The sequence below is a fragment of the Nerophis ophidion genome, linkage group LG28 (assembly GCF_033978795.1).
Source record: "Nerophis ophidion isolate RoL-2023_Sa linkage group LG28, RoL_Noph_v1.0, whole genome shotgun sequence".
Classification (NCBI taxonomy): Eukaryota; Metazoa; Chordata; class Actinopteri; order Syngnathiformes; family Syngnathidae; genus Nerophis; species Nerophis ophidion.
In genome coordinates, this window is record NC_084638.1 from 26,331,851 (window position 1) to 26,349,277 (window position 17,427).

The following is a 17,427-nucleotide window of genomic DNA, read 5'->3' on the forward strand; positions in this document are numbered from 1 at the left end:
CACACACCACAATTGGGTATACCACTCTCGTGTATACCACACACGGCACTCGTAAATACCGCACACCACACTCGTGTATGCCACTCACCACAAGTGGGTATACCACACTCGTGTATACCACACACGAAACTCGCGTATACCACACACGAGACTCGTGTATACCACACATGACAATCGTGTATACCACACACGATATTCGGGTATACCACACACGAGACTCACGTATACCACTCGGCAATCGTGTATACCACACACCACACTCGTGTATACCACACACGACAATCGTGTATACCACACACGACAACCGTGTATACCACACACGATATTCGCGTATACCACAAATGAGACTCACGTATACCACACAGCAATTGTGTATACCACACACGAGACTCGTGTATACCACACAGCAATTGTGTATACCTCACACGACAATCGTGTATACCACACACGATAATCGGGTATACCACACACGATAATCGGGTATACCACACAAAACACTCGTGTATACCACACACGGCACTCGTAAATACCGCACACCACACTCGTGTATGCCACTCACCACAAGTGGGTATACCACACTCGTGTATACCACACACGAAACTCGCGTATACCACACACGAGACTCGTGTACACCACACATGACAATCGTGTATACCACACACGACAAGGGTGTATACCACACACGATATTCGCGTATACCACACACGAGACTCACGTATACCACTCGGCAATCGTGTATACCACACACCACACTCGTGTATACCACACACGACAATCGTGTATACCACACACGACAACCGTGTATACCACACACGACAATCGTGTATACCACACAGGACAAGCGTGTATACCACACACGAGACTCGTGTATACCACACAGCAATCGTGTATACCACACACGATGTTCGTGTATACCACACACGAGACTCACGTATACCACACACGACATTCGCGTATACTACACACGATATTCGGGTATAACACACACGAGACTCACGTATACCACTCGGCAATCATGTATACCACACACCACACTCGTGTATACCACACACGACAATCGTGTATACCACACACGACAAGCGTGTATACCACACACGATATTCGCGTATATCACACACGAGACTCGTGTATACCACACAGCAATTGTGTATACCACACAAGAAAAGCGTGTATACCACACACGATAATCAGGTATCCCACACACGATGTTCGTGTATACCACACAGGAGACTCACGTATACCACTCGGCAATCGTGTATACCACACACGATGTTCGGGTATACCACACACGATAATCAGGTATACCACACACGATGTTCGTGTATACCACACACGAAGACTCACGTATACTACACACGATATTCGGGTATACCACACACGAGACTCACGTATACCACTCGGCAATCGTGTATACCACACACCACACTCGTGTATACCACACACGACAATCGTGTATACCACACACGACAAGCGTGTATACCACACACGATGTTCGGGTATACCACACACGAGACTCACATACACCACACACCATCACTCACACATACCACACCATCCCTGGTGTATACCACACACACGACACCGGAGTATTTACAAGGCCCTTTTCTCGGGACGATCAGCAGTATGTCACACCAAATATGGCTCATAGTGGTTTCAAGACGGAGGTAATTAGATGTCTCACCTGTGTAGTAATATAGCATAAAAAACATCACTATATATATATATATATATATATATATATATATATATATATATATATATATATATATATATATATATATATATATATATATATATATATATATATACATACATGTAAACACCGTATAAGAAGTTCTGTTCCCAGGAGTGAAATTCAGTTCGCCTTCTACGTTAGGCCACGCCCCTTTTTTTCCAGCCCCGCCCGTTTTTTATTGGAAAACAGCAAGTACTACGGCAACCAAAAGAAAAACAACGGAAAGAAGCATGGAGGCGGATGACATCATCGCTATATCAGCGGCTGTCCCGATACATGACACCGACGTCAATCCAAGGCGATATCGGCCGGGATGATACATACTTGACTGAGGCTGTCTTTAAGGTGAAGTGGAGTGGTCTTTGTGGCCAGGATACTACTAAACTTTTTAACGTGAAGCTATAATTATTGTGATACTTATTGACATTGTTGTAGCTTGTGCGCTATCGTGTGCTTAGCTGTTGTGTAGCTGCTAGCGTGTTTACCTTTTCGTAACCGACTTGCCAACAGATATCGTCCACACTTGATTTGTTGTTGTTGTTGATATCGGGCCGATATCAGTCGACAGTTTGGCAATCAGCGGATAAAGTGGAAAAGTCATGGCCGATACGGATCATCTGCAACGTGATATCACCCTGACGCGGACATACAACGAGCCTGATTCAACAATAACTCCTGTTTGTTGTTGTTGTTGTTGTTGACCAACCTGTCACCAGGAACAACAGCCCCTTCAGGACCAGTTGTGCTAAAAAATTGTGCTAACTTTTCTCATGTTAGCATGCTAATGTTTTATGTCAGCATTTTAGCCAATTTTGACTTTGTTTAAACGTAAAATTGTTGCCATGTAGTAATTGTGGTAACTTTTCTCATGTTAGCATGCTAATGTTTTATGTTAGCATTTTGACAAATTTTACTTTGTTCAAACGTAAGATTGTCAGCATCTTGTAATTGTGCTAACTTTTCTCGTGTTAGCATGCTAATGTGTTATGTTAGCATTTAGACCGATTTTACTTTGTTTAAACATTTAAAGATTGTTGCCATTTGCAACCACACTAACGTTTCTCATGTTACCATGCTAACGTTAGCATGAAATTTTTATGTTAGCATTTTATCAAAGCAAAAATATTTTTGTGCAAATAAAAGAATAGCTTTTTTTTTTGTTTGTTGGCATTTTACAATTGTGTATACCTTTTTCATGCTAATGTTTTATGTTAGCATTTTGGCATTTTTTTTGTTTGTTCCAACCTAAGCATCATGGATTTATTATTTTCGCCAACTCGCAATTAAGGAAGTCTTTGGTGATAATTATAAATAAATAAATAAATAAATAAAAATTTTAAGTGTACAAAAAAACATAAAAATAAGAAACTCTTGGTAAAAAATAGAATACAATAAAAAATAATTATTATGTTTGAACTGCACAAACAACATAAAATTAAAAAAGTATTGGTAATAAATAAACATATATTTTTCAATGCAAAAAAGAACATAAATGTAAAATAACTATAAGTAGAAAAATTAAATAAACGAACAAATAAATAAATACATGTATATATTTTTTTAAATATAAAAGTAGGAAGCTATTGGTAATAAATAAATAAATATATATTTTTAAATGCACAAAAAAACTGAAATACAAAACTAGTGGTAAAAAAGAACATGTAAATAATTTAAATAAATAAACAAACAAATAAATAATAAATAAATGAATAAATAAATACATGAAAAAAATGAATAAATATATATATATTTTAAATGCACAAAAAGCACATATAAGTAGGAAACTTTCAGTAAACAATAAATAAATAAATGAATTAAAAATATATATATATATACTTTTTAACTGCACAAAAAAACACAAAAATAGAAAGCTATTGGTAATAAATAAATGATCAAAAATACATATAAATAAATACATGAATCAATGAATAATTAATTAATAAATTAATGAACTAATAAATTAATAAATTAATTAATTAAGTAATTAATAAATATTTTTAAATGCACAAAAACACATACAAGTAGGAAACTATTGTTAAAAAATAAATAAATGATTGAATGAATAAATAAATGAATGAATAAATGAATAAATAAATAAATAAATAAATAAATGAATAAATGTAAATGCACGGAAAACACAAAAATAGAAAGCTATTGGTAATAAATAAATGAACAAAATACAAAACTATAGATCAAAAATGCACATAAATAAATACACGAATCAATGAATAATAAATGAATAAATAAATAAATAAATTAATTCATTAACAAATTAATTAAGTCATTAATAAATATTTTTAAATGCACAAAAACACATACAAGTAGGAAACTATCATTAAAAAATAAATAAATGATTGAATGAATAAATGAATAAATAAAAAAGTAAATAAACAAATAAATTTAAATGCACAGAAAACATAAAAGTAGAAAGCTATTGGTAATAAATAATAATTATTTTTAAATGCACAAAAAACTGAAATATAAAACTATTTCAAAAAATATAAATAAATTAATTCATAATTAAATAATTAAATAATAATAGTTGAATAATTTAATGAATATTTTTTTAATCACAAAAACAAATACAAATAGTTAATTACCAGTAGTAAATAAATAAATGAATAAACCAATAAATATATACTAAAAATAAGGGAATAAATGAATAAATATTTTTTAAATCACAAAAACAAATAAAAGAAAGGAATTATCAGTAGTAAATAAACAAATAAAAAAATATTATTTTTTTAAATGCACAAAAAACATAAATATTGGGAGCTAATGGTAATAAATGACTACATAAATATATATATTTTTTGGTAAACACTAAATACAAATATAAATCCATGGATAAATAAATATTCTTGAGTCTAGTGGTAAATAAACCAAAGGTGCTGTTGAAAATGTTTGACAGGTTCCTTGAGGAGTGATTGCTGAATGAGGCCCAGTGTGAGTACCAAAACTAAGACTAAAGCTCGATGGCGGGCTGCGGACACGTAAAGGTGGAGCACGCCCCCCCCCTCCACCGGAACCGTCTCACAGGCGGGTCTGCGCCTCGGGGATGTAAATCTCGATGCTGTCGGCGCTCTCGGTGGCCGAGTTCTGCCGCACGGACGCCGCCCTCTTGGCCGCCATCAGACGCTTCCTGGCCTCCTGCCGCTGCTTCTCCGAGCTCTCCAGCGAGCGCTCTCTGGCCAGGGGCGGGTGTTGTTGCTGCTGCTGCGGGGCCTTCGGGGGCTTCTTGGGCACCGGCGGCGGGAGCCGTCTCTCCTGGTGGGAGGGGCGGGCGGCGGGGGAGGAGGGGAGGGAAGCACAATTCAGGAAAAGGACACACGGGCGGCGCATTCTAAGACTTGATGGGGGGACATATACATATATACATACATATATATGTATACATACATATATATGTATGTCATGGGTAGGGGGGGCATCTGCGCTTGCTGCCTTCGTAGAAGAGGAATTCTGGTGTGGAGTTGTTTTTCAGGAGTTGGGCTTGGCCCCTTAGTTCCAATGAAAGGAACTTTGAAATCTCCAGGATAGCAAAACACTGTAGAAAATTCCATGCTCCCAACCTTGTGGGAACAGTTTGGAGCGGGCCCCTTCCTCTTCCAACATGACAAGGTCCATAAAGACATGGATGACAGAGTCTGGTGTGGATGAACTTGACTGGCCTGCGCAGAGTCCTGACCTGAACCCGACAGAACACCTTTGGGGTGAATTAGAACGGGGACTGAGATCGCTTTCTTGCAAAATAAAGTCCCCGGATAAAAATAATAGCGACTGTGTTTACAGCAGGGGTGTCCAGAGTCCTCGTTAAGTAAATAATGGTACATAAAAACAAAAAAAAGTGTAATAAATGATCAAACAGGTGAATAAAAAGTAGCAATTTTGACTCTATTAACACAAACCTGTTGTGTTCTTTAAAACTAAAAAATAATAATTAATCAAAATTGTTATTTAAGTCTCCCGTTACTTCATATCAAATATTTACACTTTGACATATTGTTTGGCCGTAATATTGTATATTTTTATGGTTGCTGTATATAAAAAAAAGTGGGTGTTCTATGACAAAAAGGGTATATAACAAACCAAAAAAAACAAATTTGAGGTTTATCTGGAGATTCAAGTATTAAACGTGAAAAAAAAACAGTGGGATTTTTTTTTTTTAACTGTTTTAAACTTCTCAAAATATAATAATGAATCAAAATCGACATTGTTTTGAATTCAGATATAAATAAGTTCACGTCAAATATTACATTTTGAAAATATATTGGGAGAAAATGTGGCAAATTTTGTGTTTTTGTCATAAAACCAGGTTAATTAATGATATATGTAACTATATATATATATATATATATATATATATATATATATATATATATATATATATATATATATATATATATATATATATGTGTGTGTGTGTGTGTGTGTGTGTGTGTGTGTGTGTGTGTGTGTGTGTGTGTGTGTGACGATGCAGCAGCAGCAGACAGGTGGGAGGTGAAAGATGTGAGGACAGACAGACATGATGGACCAGAGGGACTCGCCAGCGCCGTCACTGTCAACACAAAGAAGCAGAAGACAGAACAGGACCAATAAAAGAAGCAGAAGAAGCAACAGAAGCAATAAAAGAAGCAGAAGAACAAACAGGACCGATAAAAAGAAGCAGAAGACAGAGCACGACCAACAAAAGAACCATACGAAGGAACAGGAGTAATAAAAGAAGCAGAAAAACGAACAGGACCAATAATAGAAGCGGAAGACAAAACAGGACCAAGAAAACAAGCAGAACAAAGGACAGGACCAACAAAAAAAGCAGAAGAAAGAACAGGACCAATAAAAGAAGCAGAAAAAAGAACAGGACCAATAAAAGAAGAAGAAGAAAAAGAACAGGACCAATAAAAGAAGCAGAAAAAAAGAACAGGATCGATAAAAAGAAGCAGAAAAAAGAACAGGACCAACAAAAGAAGCAGAAGAAAAGAACAGGACCAACAAAATAAGCAGAAAAACGAACAGGACCAATAAAAGAAGCAGAAAAAAGAACAGGACCAATAAAAGAAGCAGAAAAAAGAACAGGACCAATAAAAGAAGCAGAAGAAAAGAACAGGACGAATAAAAGAAGCAGAAGAAAGAACAGGACCAACAAAAGAAGCAGAAGAAAAGAACAGGACCAACAAAATAAGCAGAAAAACGAACAGGACCTATAAAAAGAAGCAGATGAAAGAACAGGACCAATAATAGAAGCAGAAGACAAAACAGGACCAACAAAACAAGCAGAACAAAGGACAGGAACAATGAATGAAGCAGAAGACAAAACAGGACCAACAAAAAAAGCAGAAGAAAGAACAGGACCAACAAAAGAAGCAGAAAAAAAAGAACAGGACCAAAAAAGAAGCAGAAGAAAAGAACAGGACCAATAAAAGAAGCAGAAGAAAAGAACAGGAATAACAAAAGAAGCAGAAAAAAGAACAGGACCAACAAAAGAAGCAGAAAAACGAACAGGACCTATAAAAAGAAGCAGATGAAAAAACAGGACCAATCATAGAAGCAGAAGACAAAACAGGACCAACAAAACAAGCAGAACAAAGGACAGGAACAATGAAAGAAGCAGAAGACAAAACAGGACCAACAAAAAAAAGCAGAAGAAAGAACAGGACCAACAAAAGAAGCAGAAGAAAGAACAGGACCAATAAAAGAAGCAGAAAAAAAGAACAGGACCAAAAAAGAAGCAGAAGAAAAGAACAGGACCAATAAAAGAAGCAGAAGAAAAGAACAGGACCAACAAAAGAAGCAGAAGAAAGAACAGGACCAATAAAAGAAGCAGAAAAACGAACAGGACCTATAAAAAGAAGCAGATGAAAGAACAGGAACAACGAAAAAAGTAGAAGACAAAACAGGACCAACAAAAAAGGCAGAAGAAAGAACAGGACCAATAAAAGAAGCACTAGAAAACAACAGGACCAATAAAAGAAGCAGAAGAAAGAAAAGGACCAATAAAAGAAGCAGAAGAAAAGAACAGGACCAACAAAAGAAGCAGAAGAAAGAACAGGACCTATAAAAAGAAGCGGAAAACAAAACAGGACCAACAAAACAAGCAGAACAGAGGACAGGACCAACGAAAGAAGCAGAAGACAAAAAGGGACCAATAAAAGAAGTAGAAGACAAAACAGGACCAACAAAAAAAGCAGAAGAAAGAACAGGCCAACAAAAAAAGCAAAAGAAAGAACAGGACCAATAAAAGAAACAGAAGAAAAGATCAGGACCAATTAAAGAAGCAGAAGAAAGAACAGAACCAATAAAAGAAGCAGAAGAAAGAACAGGACCAATAAAAGAAGCAGAAGAAAAGAACAGAACCAACAAAAGAAGCAGAAAAGGGAACAGTATGAATAAAAGAAGCAGGAAAAAGAACAGGACCAATAAAAAAAAGGCAGACGAAAGAACAGGACCAACAAAAGAAGCAGAAAAAGGAACAGGACGAATAAAAGAAGCAGAAGAAAGAATAGGACCAATAAAAGAAGCAAAAGAAAACAACAGGACCAATAAAAGAAGCAGAAGAAAGAACAGGACCAATAAAAGAAACAGAAGAAAAGAACAGGACCAACAAAAGAAGCAGAAGAAAGAACAGGACCTATAAAAAGAAGCGGAAAACCAAACAGGACCAACAAAACAAGCAGAACAAAGGACAGGACCAACGAAAGAAGCAGAAGACAAAAAGGGACCAATAAAAGAAGTAGTAGACAAAACAGGGGTCAACAAAAAAAGCAGAAGAAAGAACAGGACCAACAAAAAAGGCAGAAGAAAGAACAGGACCAATAAAAGAAACAGAAGAAAAGAACAGGACCTATAAAAGAAGCAGAAGAAAGAACAGAACCAACAAAAGAAGCAGAAAAGGGAACAGTATGAATAAAAGAAGCAGGAAAAAGAACAGGACCAATAAAAAAAAGGCAGACGAAAGAACAGGACCAACAAAAGAAGCAGAAAAAGGAACAGGACGAATAAAAGAAGCAGAAGAAAGAACAGGACCAATAAATGAAGCAAAAGAAAACAACAGGACCAATAAAAGAAGCAGAAGAAAGAACAGGACCAATAAAAAAAGCAGAAGAAAAGAACAGGACCAACAAAAGAAGCAGAAGAAAGAACAGGACCTATAAAAAGAAGCGGAAAACAAAACAGGACCAACAAAACAAGCAGAACAAAGGACAGGACCAACGATAGAAGCAGAAGACAAAAAGGGACCAATAAAAGAAGTAGAAGACAAAACAGGGGTCAACAAAATAAGCAGAAGAAAGAACAGGACCAACAAAAAAGGCAGAAGAAAGAACAGGACCAATAAAAGAAACAGAAGAAAAGAACAGGACCTATAAAAGAAGCAGAAGAAAGAACAGAACCAACAAAAGAAGCAGAAAAGGGAACAGTATGAATAAAAGAAGCAGGAAAAAGAACAGGACCAATAAAAAAAGGCAGACGAAAGAACAGGACCAATAAAAGAAGCAAAAGAAAACAACAGGACCAATAAAAGAAGCAGAAGAAAGAACAGGACCAACAAAAGAAGCAGAAAAAGGAACAGGACTAATAAAAGAAGCAGAAGAAAGAACAGGACCAATAAAAGAAGCAAAAGAAAACAACAGGACCAATAAAAGAAGCAGAAGAAAGAACAGGACCAATAAAAGAAGCAGAAGAAAAGAACAGGACCAACAAAAGAAGCAGAAGAAAGAACAGGACCTATAAAAAGAAGCGGAAATCAAAACAGGACCAACAAAACAAGCAGAACAAAGGACAGGACCAACGATAGAAGCAGAAGACAAAAAGGGACCAATAAAAGAAGTAGAAGACAAAACAGGGGTCAACAAAAAAAGCAGAAGAAAGAACAGGACCAACAAAAAAGGCAGAAGAAAGAACAGGACCAATAAAAGAAACAGAAGAAAAGAACAGGACCTGTAAAAGAAGCAGAAGAAAGAACAGAACCAACAAAAGAAGCAGAAAAGGGAACAGTATGAATAAAAGAATCAGGAAAAAGAACAGGACCAATAAAAAAAAAGGCAGAAGAAAGAACAGGACCAACAAAAGAAGCAGAAAAAGGAACAGGACGAATAAAAGAAGCAGAAGAAAGAACAGGACCAATAAAAGAAGCAAAAGAAAATAACAGGACCAATAAAAGAAGCAGAAGAAAGAACAGGACCAATAAAAGAAGCAGAAGAAAAGAACAGGACCAACAAAAGAAGCAGAAGAAAGAACAGGACCTATAAAAAGAAGCGGAAAACAAAACAAGCAGAACAAAGGACAGGACCAACGAAAGAAGCAGAAGACAAAAAAGGGACCAATAAAAGAAGTAGAAGACAAAACAGGGGTCAACAAAAAAAGCAGAAGAAAGAACAGGACCAATAAAAGAAACAGAAGAAAAGAACAGGACCTATAAAAGAAGCAGAAGAAAGAACAGAACCAACAAAAGAAGCAGAAAAGGGAACCGTATGAATAAAAGAAGCAGGAAAAAGAACAGGACCAATAAAAAAAAGGCAGAAGAAAGAACAGGACCAACAAAAGAAGCAGAAAAAGGAACAGGACGAATAAAAGAAGCAGAAGAAAGAACAGGACCAACAAATGAAGCAGAAGAAAGAACAGGTCCAATAAAAAAAAAAGCTGAAAAAAAGAACAGGATCGATAAAAAGAAGCAGAAGACAGAATTGGACCAATAAAAGAAGCCATGAGTCCAGGGTCCCGAAGCAGGAAGTGCAAACTGCCATGATGACTTCATACTGTTTGTCTTATTTGATCATCAGGTAGTCCATCCATGACATCGCTACACAAACATATATGTACATCCATCCATGACGTCACTACACGACCATATATGAACATCCATCCGTGATGTCACTACACGACCATATATGTACATCCATCCATGACGCCACTACACGACCATATATGTACATCCATCCATGACGTCACTACACGACCATATATGTACATCCATCCGTGACGTCACTACATGACCATATATGTACATCCATCCATGACGTCACTACACGACCATATATGTACATCCATCCATGACGTCACTACACGACCATATATGTACATCCATCCGTGACGTCACTACATGACCATATATGTACATCCATCCATGACGTCACTACACGACCACATATGTACATCCATCCATGACGCCACTACACAAACATATATGTACATCCATCCATGACGTCACTACATGACCATATATGTACATCCATCCATGACGTCACTACACGGCCATATATGTACATCCATCCATGACGTCACTACACGACTATATATGTACATCCATCCATGACGTCTCTACACGACCATATATGTACATCCATCCATGACGTCACTACACGACCATATTTGTACATGCTAAACTAAAAGCACAATGTTGTTAGCATTTTAGCATATCACTGTTAACATGCTAACTTTTTAAGCTAATTTAGCAGGTATACACCTAAGTGAAACATATTTTGGTATTTCACTAATGCTAACTGTTAGCGTGATATTATTAGCATATTAGCATATCACTGTTCGCACGCTAGCTTTTTTAGCTAATTTAGCAAGTACACACCTCAGTGTCATTTATTTTGGTATTTCACTAATGCTAACTAAAAGCACAAAATAGTTAGAATTTTAACATATCACAGTTAGCATGCTAGCTTTTTTAGTTGATTTAGCAGGCATACACCTCAGTGTCATATATTTTAGTATTTCCCTAATGCTAACTGTAAGCGTGATATTGTTAGCATCTTAGCATATCACCGTTAACATGTTAGCTTTTATAGATAATTTAGCAGGTATACGCCTCAGTGTCATATATTTCACTAATGCTAACTAAAAGCATGATTTTTTTTAGCATTTTAGCATATTACCGTTAACATGCTAGTTTTTTTAGCTAGTTTAGCAGGTATACACCTCATTATCATCATTTTGTATTTCACAAATGCTAACTGTAAGCATTATATTATTAGCATTTTAGCATATCACCGTTACTTTGCTAGCTTTTTAAGATAATTTAGCTGGTATACACCTAAGTGTCATATGTTTTGGTATTTCACTATTGCTAACTAAAACCACGATATTGTTAGCATGTTAGCATATCACAGTTAACATGCTAGCTTTTTTAGTTAATTTAGCAGGTATACACCTAAGTGTCATATATTTTGGTATTTCCCTAATGCTAACTAAAAGCACAAAATTGTTAGCATTTTAGCATATCACTGATAACATGCTAAATTTTTTAGCTAATTTAGCAGGTATACACCTAAGTGTCATATATTTTAGTATTTCACTAATGCTAACTAAAAGCACGATATCGTTAGTATTTTAGCAAATTTTTGTTCGCATGCTAGCTTTTTTAGCTAATTTAGCAGGTATACACCTAAGTGTCATATATTTTGGTATTTCACTAATGCTGACTAAAAGCACGATGTTATTAGCATTTTAGCATATTACTGTTAGCATGTTAGCTTTTTTAGCTAGTTTAGCAGGTACACACCTCAGTGTCATATATTTTGGACTTTCTTTAATGCTAACTGTAAGCATGATATTATTAGCATTTTAGCATATTACTTTTAGTATGCTAGCTTTTTAGCTATTATAACAAGCTTACACCTCAGTGTCACAAATGCTAATTGTAAGCATGCTACTGTTAGCATTTTAGAAGAGAATTATTAGCATGCCAGCTTTTTTAGCTCATTTTGCTGATAATATTTGTTACGTGACGCTATCTGGCTAGCGCGCTAACTTTTGCATTTCAGTCGGCGAGGTTAGCAGCGAGTGTGCGGCGCTACCTTTCTCTCAGGGGGGTCCAGGGGCCTCCAGTTGTTGGCCCTCAGCTGATGAAGCTCGTCAAACTTCAGGCTAATGTTCTCGATGGACAACTGGAGCATGTCCCAAAACCCGGCCAGGTCCGAGGCCCCGGGCCCAGGGCGAGCGTTGGGGTTCTGGGGGCCAAAGAGGACATTAGAATATAAATCAAAATATTGTTAGCATTTTATCATATTGCTGTTAGCATGTTGGCTTTTTTAGCTAATTTAACAGGTATACATGTCATATATTTTGGTACTTCAATAATGCTAACTGTAAGCATGTTATTGTTAGCATTTTTAGCATATTGCTGTTGGCATGCTAGCTTTTTTGGCTAAATTAGCAGGTACACATATAAGTGTCATATATTTTGGTACTTCACTAATGCTAACTGTAAGCATGTTATTGTTAGCATTTTAGCATATTGCTGTTACCATGCTAGCTTTTTTAGCTGACTTAACAGCGTCAGAGAGCATGCTATTGGTAGCATACTACTATTAGCAAGCTAGCTTATTTAGCTAATTTAGTAGGTATACATCTCAGTGTCATATATTTTGGTACTTCACTAATGCTAACTGTAAACATGTTATTTCTAGCATTTTAGCATATTGCTGTTAGCATGCTAACTTTTTTAGCTGTCTTAAAAGCGTCAGAAAGCATGCTATTGTCAGCATGCTGATATTACCAAGCTAGCTTATTTAGCTAATTTAAGAGGTATACATCTCAGTGTCATATATTTTGGTAACTGTAAGCATGTTAGCATAGTAGTGTTAGCATGCTAACTTTTTTTTTTTTTAGATCATTTTGCTCATTTTTAAAAAAATGTTTTTTAATGTTATGCTATCCGGCCAGAATGCTAACTGTAGGTATGTTATTGTTAGCATAGTAGTGTTAGCATGCTAACATTTTATTTTATTATTATTATTTTTTTAAGATCATTTTGCTAATTTTTTAAAAACAGTTTTTTACGTGATGCTATTCGGCCAGAATGCTAACTGTGGGTATGTTATTGTTAGCATAGTAGTGTTAGCATGCTAACTTTTATTTTATTTTATTTTATTTTTTTTTAGATTATTTTGCTAATTTTTTTAAAACATTTATTTACGTGATGTTATCTGGCCAGAATGCCAACTGTAGGTATGTGATTGTTAGCATAGTAGTGTTAGCATGCTGACTTTTTTTAAATATATTTTTTTTTTCTAGATTATTTTGCTCATTTTTTTAAAACATTTTTGTACGTGATGCAATCTGGCCAGAATGCTAACTGTAGGTATGTTATTGTTAGTATAGTAGTGTTAGCATGCTAACGTTTTTTAATTAAAAAAAATTTTTATATATTATTTTGCTAATTTTTTAAAAACATTTTTTCACGTGATGCTATTTGGCCAGCATGCTAACTGTTAGCTTTTCAGCAGACAAGAATACGTGGCTCACCAAGTTCTCCTCACACAGCTCCCGGAACTGCTGGAACTTCTTGGACATCAGCAGCTGAGCACTCCCCACCGCACTCCGCATCTTGCCGACAACTACGAGCACGGACACACACAAAAGACTCTAATTTTGGTAAATCCACTTCCTCTTCCTCTTCCTTTTTGTGCTTGCTTCCTGCAGGCAGCTTTGTTTGCCGTGGATGTGGGCGGAGCAACACTATTTTTAAAGCCAAACACCTTAGTACTTGACACATGCTAGCTGTTAGCATGCTAGTATGCTACCATTACAACGCTAACTTTTTTGGCCACTTTTGCAGCCGTATACCTGAACATTTCATAGAACTTTCATAGAACATTAGCATAGTAACTGTTAGCATTTGTCAAAACCCAAGCTATGTGAATCTTAGGTGCTAGACTGCAACATTGGCTGAAAAAGTTAGCGTGCTAATGGTAGCCAAGAAAAATCCGCATGCTAACTTTTTCAGCCAATGTTGCAGTCCAGCACCTAAGATTCACATAACTTGGGTTTTGACAAATGCTAACTGTTACTATGCTAATGTTAGCATGCACATTTTTAACAGCTAATTTTGCAGCCGAATACCTCCGAGTCATGTTTATACTTGACATATTAGCTGTTAGTATGCTAATATGCTACCAGTAACACGCTAACGTTTTTCTTTTTTTTTTTACAATTTTGCAATCGTACACCTAAAAATTTCACAAAACTTGGGTTTTGAAAAATGCTAACTGCTAGTATGCCAATGTTAGCATGGTAGCATGCTAAAATTAGCATGCTAATTCTTCTTTGTTAATTTTACAGTCAAACACCTCAGCGCCATATCATTTGGTCCATGATACATGCTAACTCTTTTAGATCATTTTACTGCCAACGTTTTTTAAATTTGTTTTTGACACATGCTAGCTGTAAGTATTCTGGTAGGCTACCATTAGCGCGCTAACTTCTTTTGGACAATTTTGCAGCCTAACACCCTAGATTCACATAACTTGGGTTTTAACAAATGCTAACTGTTAGTATGCAAATGTTAGCCTGGTAGCATGCTAAAATTTCTATGCTAATTTTTCTTGGCTAATTTTGCAGTCGAACACGTCAGAGCCAAATCATTTGGTTCATGATACATGCTAACTCTTTTAGATCATTTTACTGCCAACATTTAAAAAAAAATGTTACTTAGTACTTGACACACACTAGCTGTTAGCATGCTAATGTGCTACTATTGCAATGCTAACTTTTTTTGGCCAATTTTGCAGCCCGAACACCTGAGAGTAACGTAACTTGAGTTTTGAGAAATGATAGCTGATAGCATGCTCATGTTAGCATGCTAGTATGGTAAGATAGGCCTGCTATTTTTTGCAGCAAAATACCTCAGTGTCATATAATCTGGTGTTTGACACATGCTACCTGATAGCATGTTAACTTTTTTAGATAGTTTTACAGCTTTACACCTTATACTTTTATACATTTGTATTTGACACATGCTAGCTGTAAGTATGCTGGTAGGCTAGCATTAGCAAGCTAACTTTTTTTGGCCAGTTTTACAGCCGTACACCTAAAAATTTCACATAACTTTGGTTTTGACAAATGCTAACTGCTAATATGCCAATGTTATCATGGTAGCATGCTAAAATTAACATGCTAATTTTTCTTAACTAATTTTATAGTCAAACACCTCAGAGCCATATCATTTGGTAGTTGATGCATGCTAACTGCTGGCACGCTAACAAAAGCATGCTAAATCTTTTAGATAATTTCACTGCTAAACACCCAAAAGTTTTATAACTTAATACTTGACACATGCTAGCTGTTGGCATGCTAGTATGCTACTATTACAATGATAACTTCTTTGGCCAATTTTGCAGCCAAACACCTAAGAATTTCACATAACTTGGGTTTTGAAAAGTGCTAACTGCTAGTATGCTAATGTTAGCATGGTAGCATGCTAAAATTAGCATGCTATTTTTTTTTGGCTGATTTTCCAGTCAGACACCTCCGAGCCATATCATTTGGTACTTGATACATGCAAACTTTTTTTTTGATAATTTTTTCAGCCGTACACCTAAAAATTTTACGTAAGTTGGGTTTGGAGAAATGCTATCTGTTAGTATACCAATGTTTGCATGGTAGCATGCTAAAATTAGAATGCTAATTTGTTCTTAACTATTTTTGCACTCAAACACATCAGAGGCATATCATTTGGTACTTGATACATGCTAACTTGTTTTTTTGCCAGTTTTGCAGCCATACATCTAAAATATTTCACATAACTTGGGTTTTAAAAAGTGCTAACTGCTAGTATGCTAATGTTAGCATGGTAGCATGCTAAACTTAGCATGCTATTTTTTCTTGGCTAATTTTCCAGTAAGACACTTACGAGCCATATCATTTGGTACTTGATACATGCTAACTTTTTTTGGGATAATTTTTTCAGCCGTACACCTAAAAATGTTACGTAACTTGGGTTTTGAGAAATGCTATCTGTTAATATATCAATGTTTGCATGGTAGCATGCTAAAATTCCATTCCATCCATTTCTACCGCTTATTCCCTTTTGGGGTCGCGGGGGGCGCTGGCGCCTATCTCAGCTACAATCGGGCGGAAGGCGGGGTACACCCTGGACAAGTCGCCACCTCATCGCAGGGCCAACGCATGCTAAAATTAGCATGCTAATTTTTTCTTAACTATTTTTGCAGTCAAACACATCAGAGCCATATCATTTGGTACTTGATACATGCTAACTTTTTTTTGTGCCAATTTTGTAGCCATACACCTAAAAAAATTCACATAACTTGGGTTTTGAGTAATGCTAACTGTTAGTGTGCTAATGTTAGTATGGTAGCATGCTAAAATTAGCGTGCTATTTTTTCTTGGGTAATTTTGCAGTCCAACACCTCCGAGCCATATCATTTGGTACTTGATACATACTAACTTTTTTTTGCCAATTTTGCAGCCATACACCTAAATATTTCACATAACTTGGGTTTTGACAAATGCTATCTGTTAGTATGCCAATGTTTGCATGGTAGCATGTTAAAATTGACATGCAATTTTTTCTTAACTATTTTGGCAGTCAAACACATCAGAGCCATATCAGTTGGTACTTGATACATGCTAACTTTGTTTTTTGCCAATTTTGCAGCCATACACCTAAAAATTTCACATAACTTGGGTTTTGACAAATGCTATCTGTTAGTATGCTCATTTTAGTATGGTGGCATGCTAAAAATAGCATGCTATTTTTTCTTGTGTAATTTTGCAGTCAAACACCTCCAAGCCATATCATTTGGTACTTGATACATGCTAACTTTTTTTTTAGCCAATTTTGCAGTCGTACACCTAAAAAATTCACATAACTTGGGTTTTGACAAATGCTAACTGTTAGTATGCCAATGTTTGCATGGTAACATGTTAAAATTAGCATGCAATTTTTT

The 17,427-nt window shown here is 36.0% G+C and overlaps 1 protein-coding gene across 2 annotated transcripts in view; it reads right to left on the reverse strand.

Moving 5' to 3' along the window:
• Window positions 1-1,825: 1,825 nt before the first annotated feature.
• Window positions 1,826-17,427, reverse strand: part of LOC133545167 (disks large-associated protein 1-like) — a 68,723-nt gene continuing 53,121 nt past the window's right edge. For both annotated transcript variants that reach the window (XM_061890540.1, XM_061890539.1), the window contains exons 13-15: window positions 13,985-14,076; window positions 12,535-12,687; window positions 1,826-5,002 (exon numbers count right to left, since the gene is read on the reverse strand). In XM_061890540.1, the coding sequence (XP_061746524.1) occupies window positions 4,769-5,002; window positions 12,535-12,687; window positions 13,985-14,076 (479 nt within the window). In that variant the 3' untranslated portion in view covers window positions 1,826-4,768. The remainder of the gene's footprint in view (window positions 5,003-12,534; window positions 12,688-13,984; window positions 14,077-17,427) is intronic.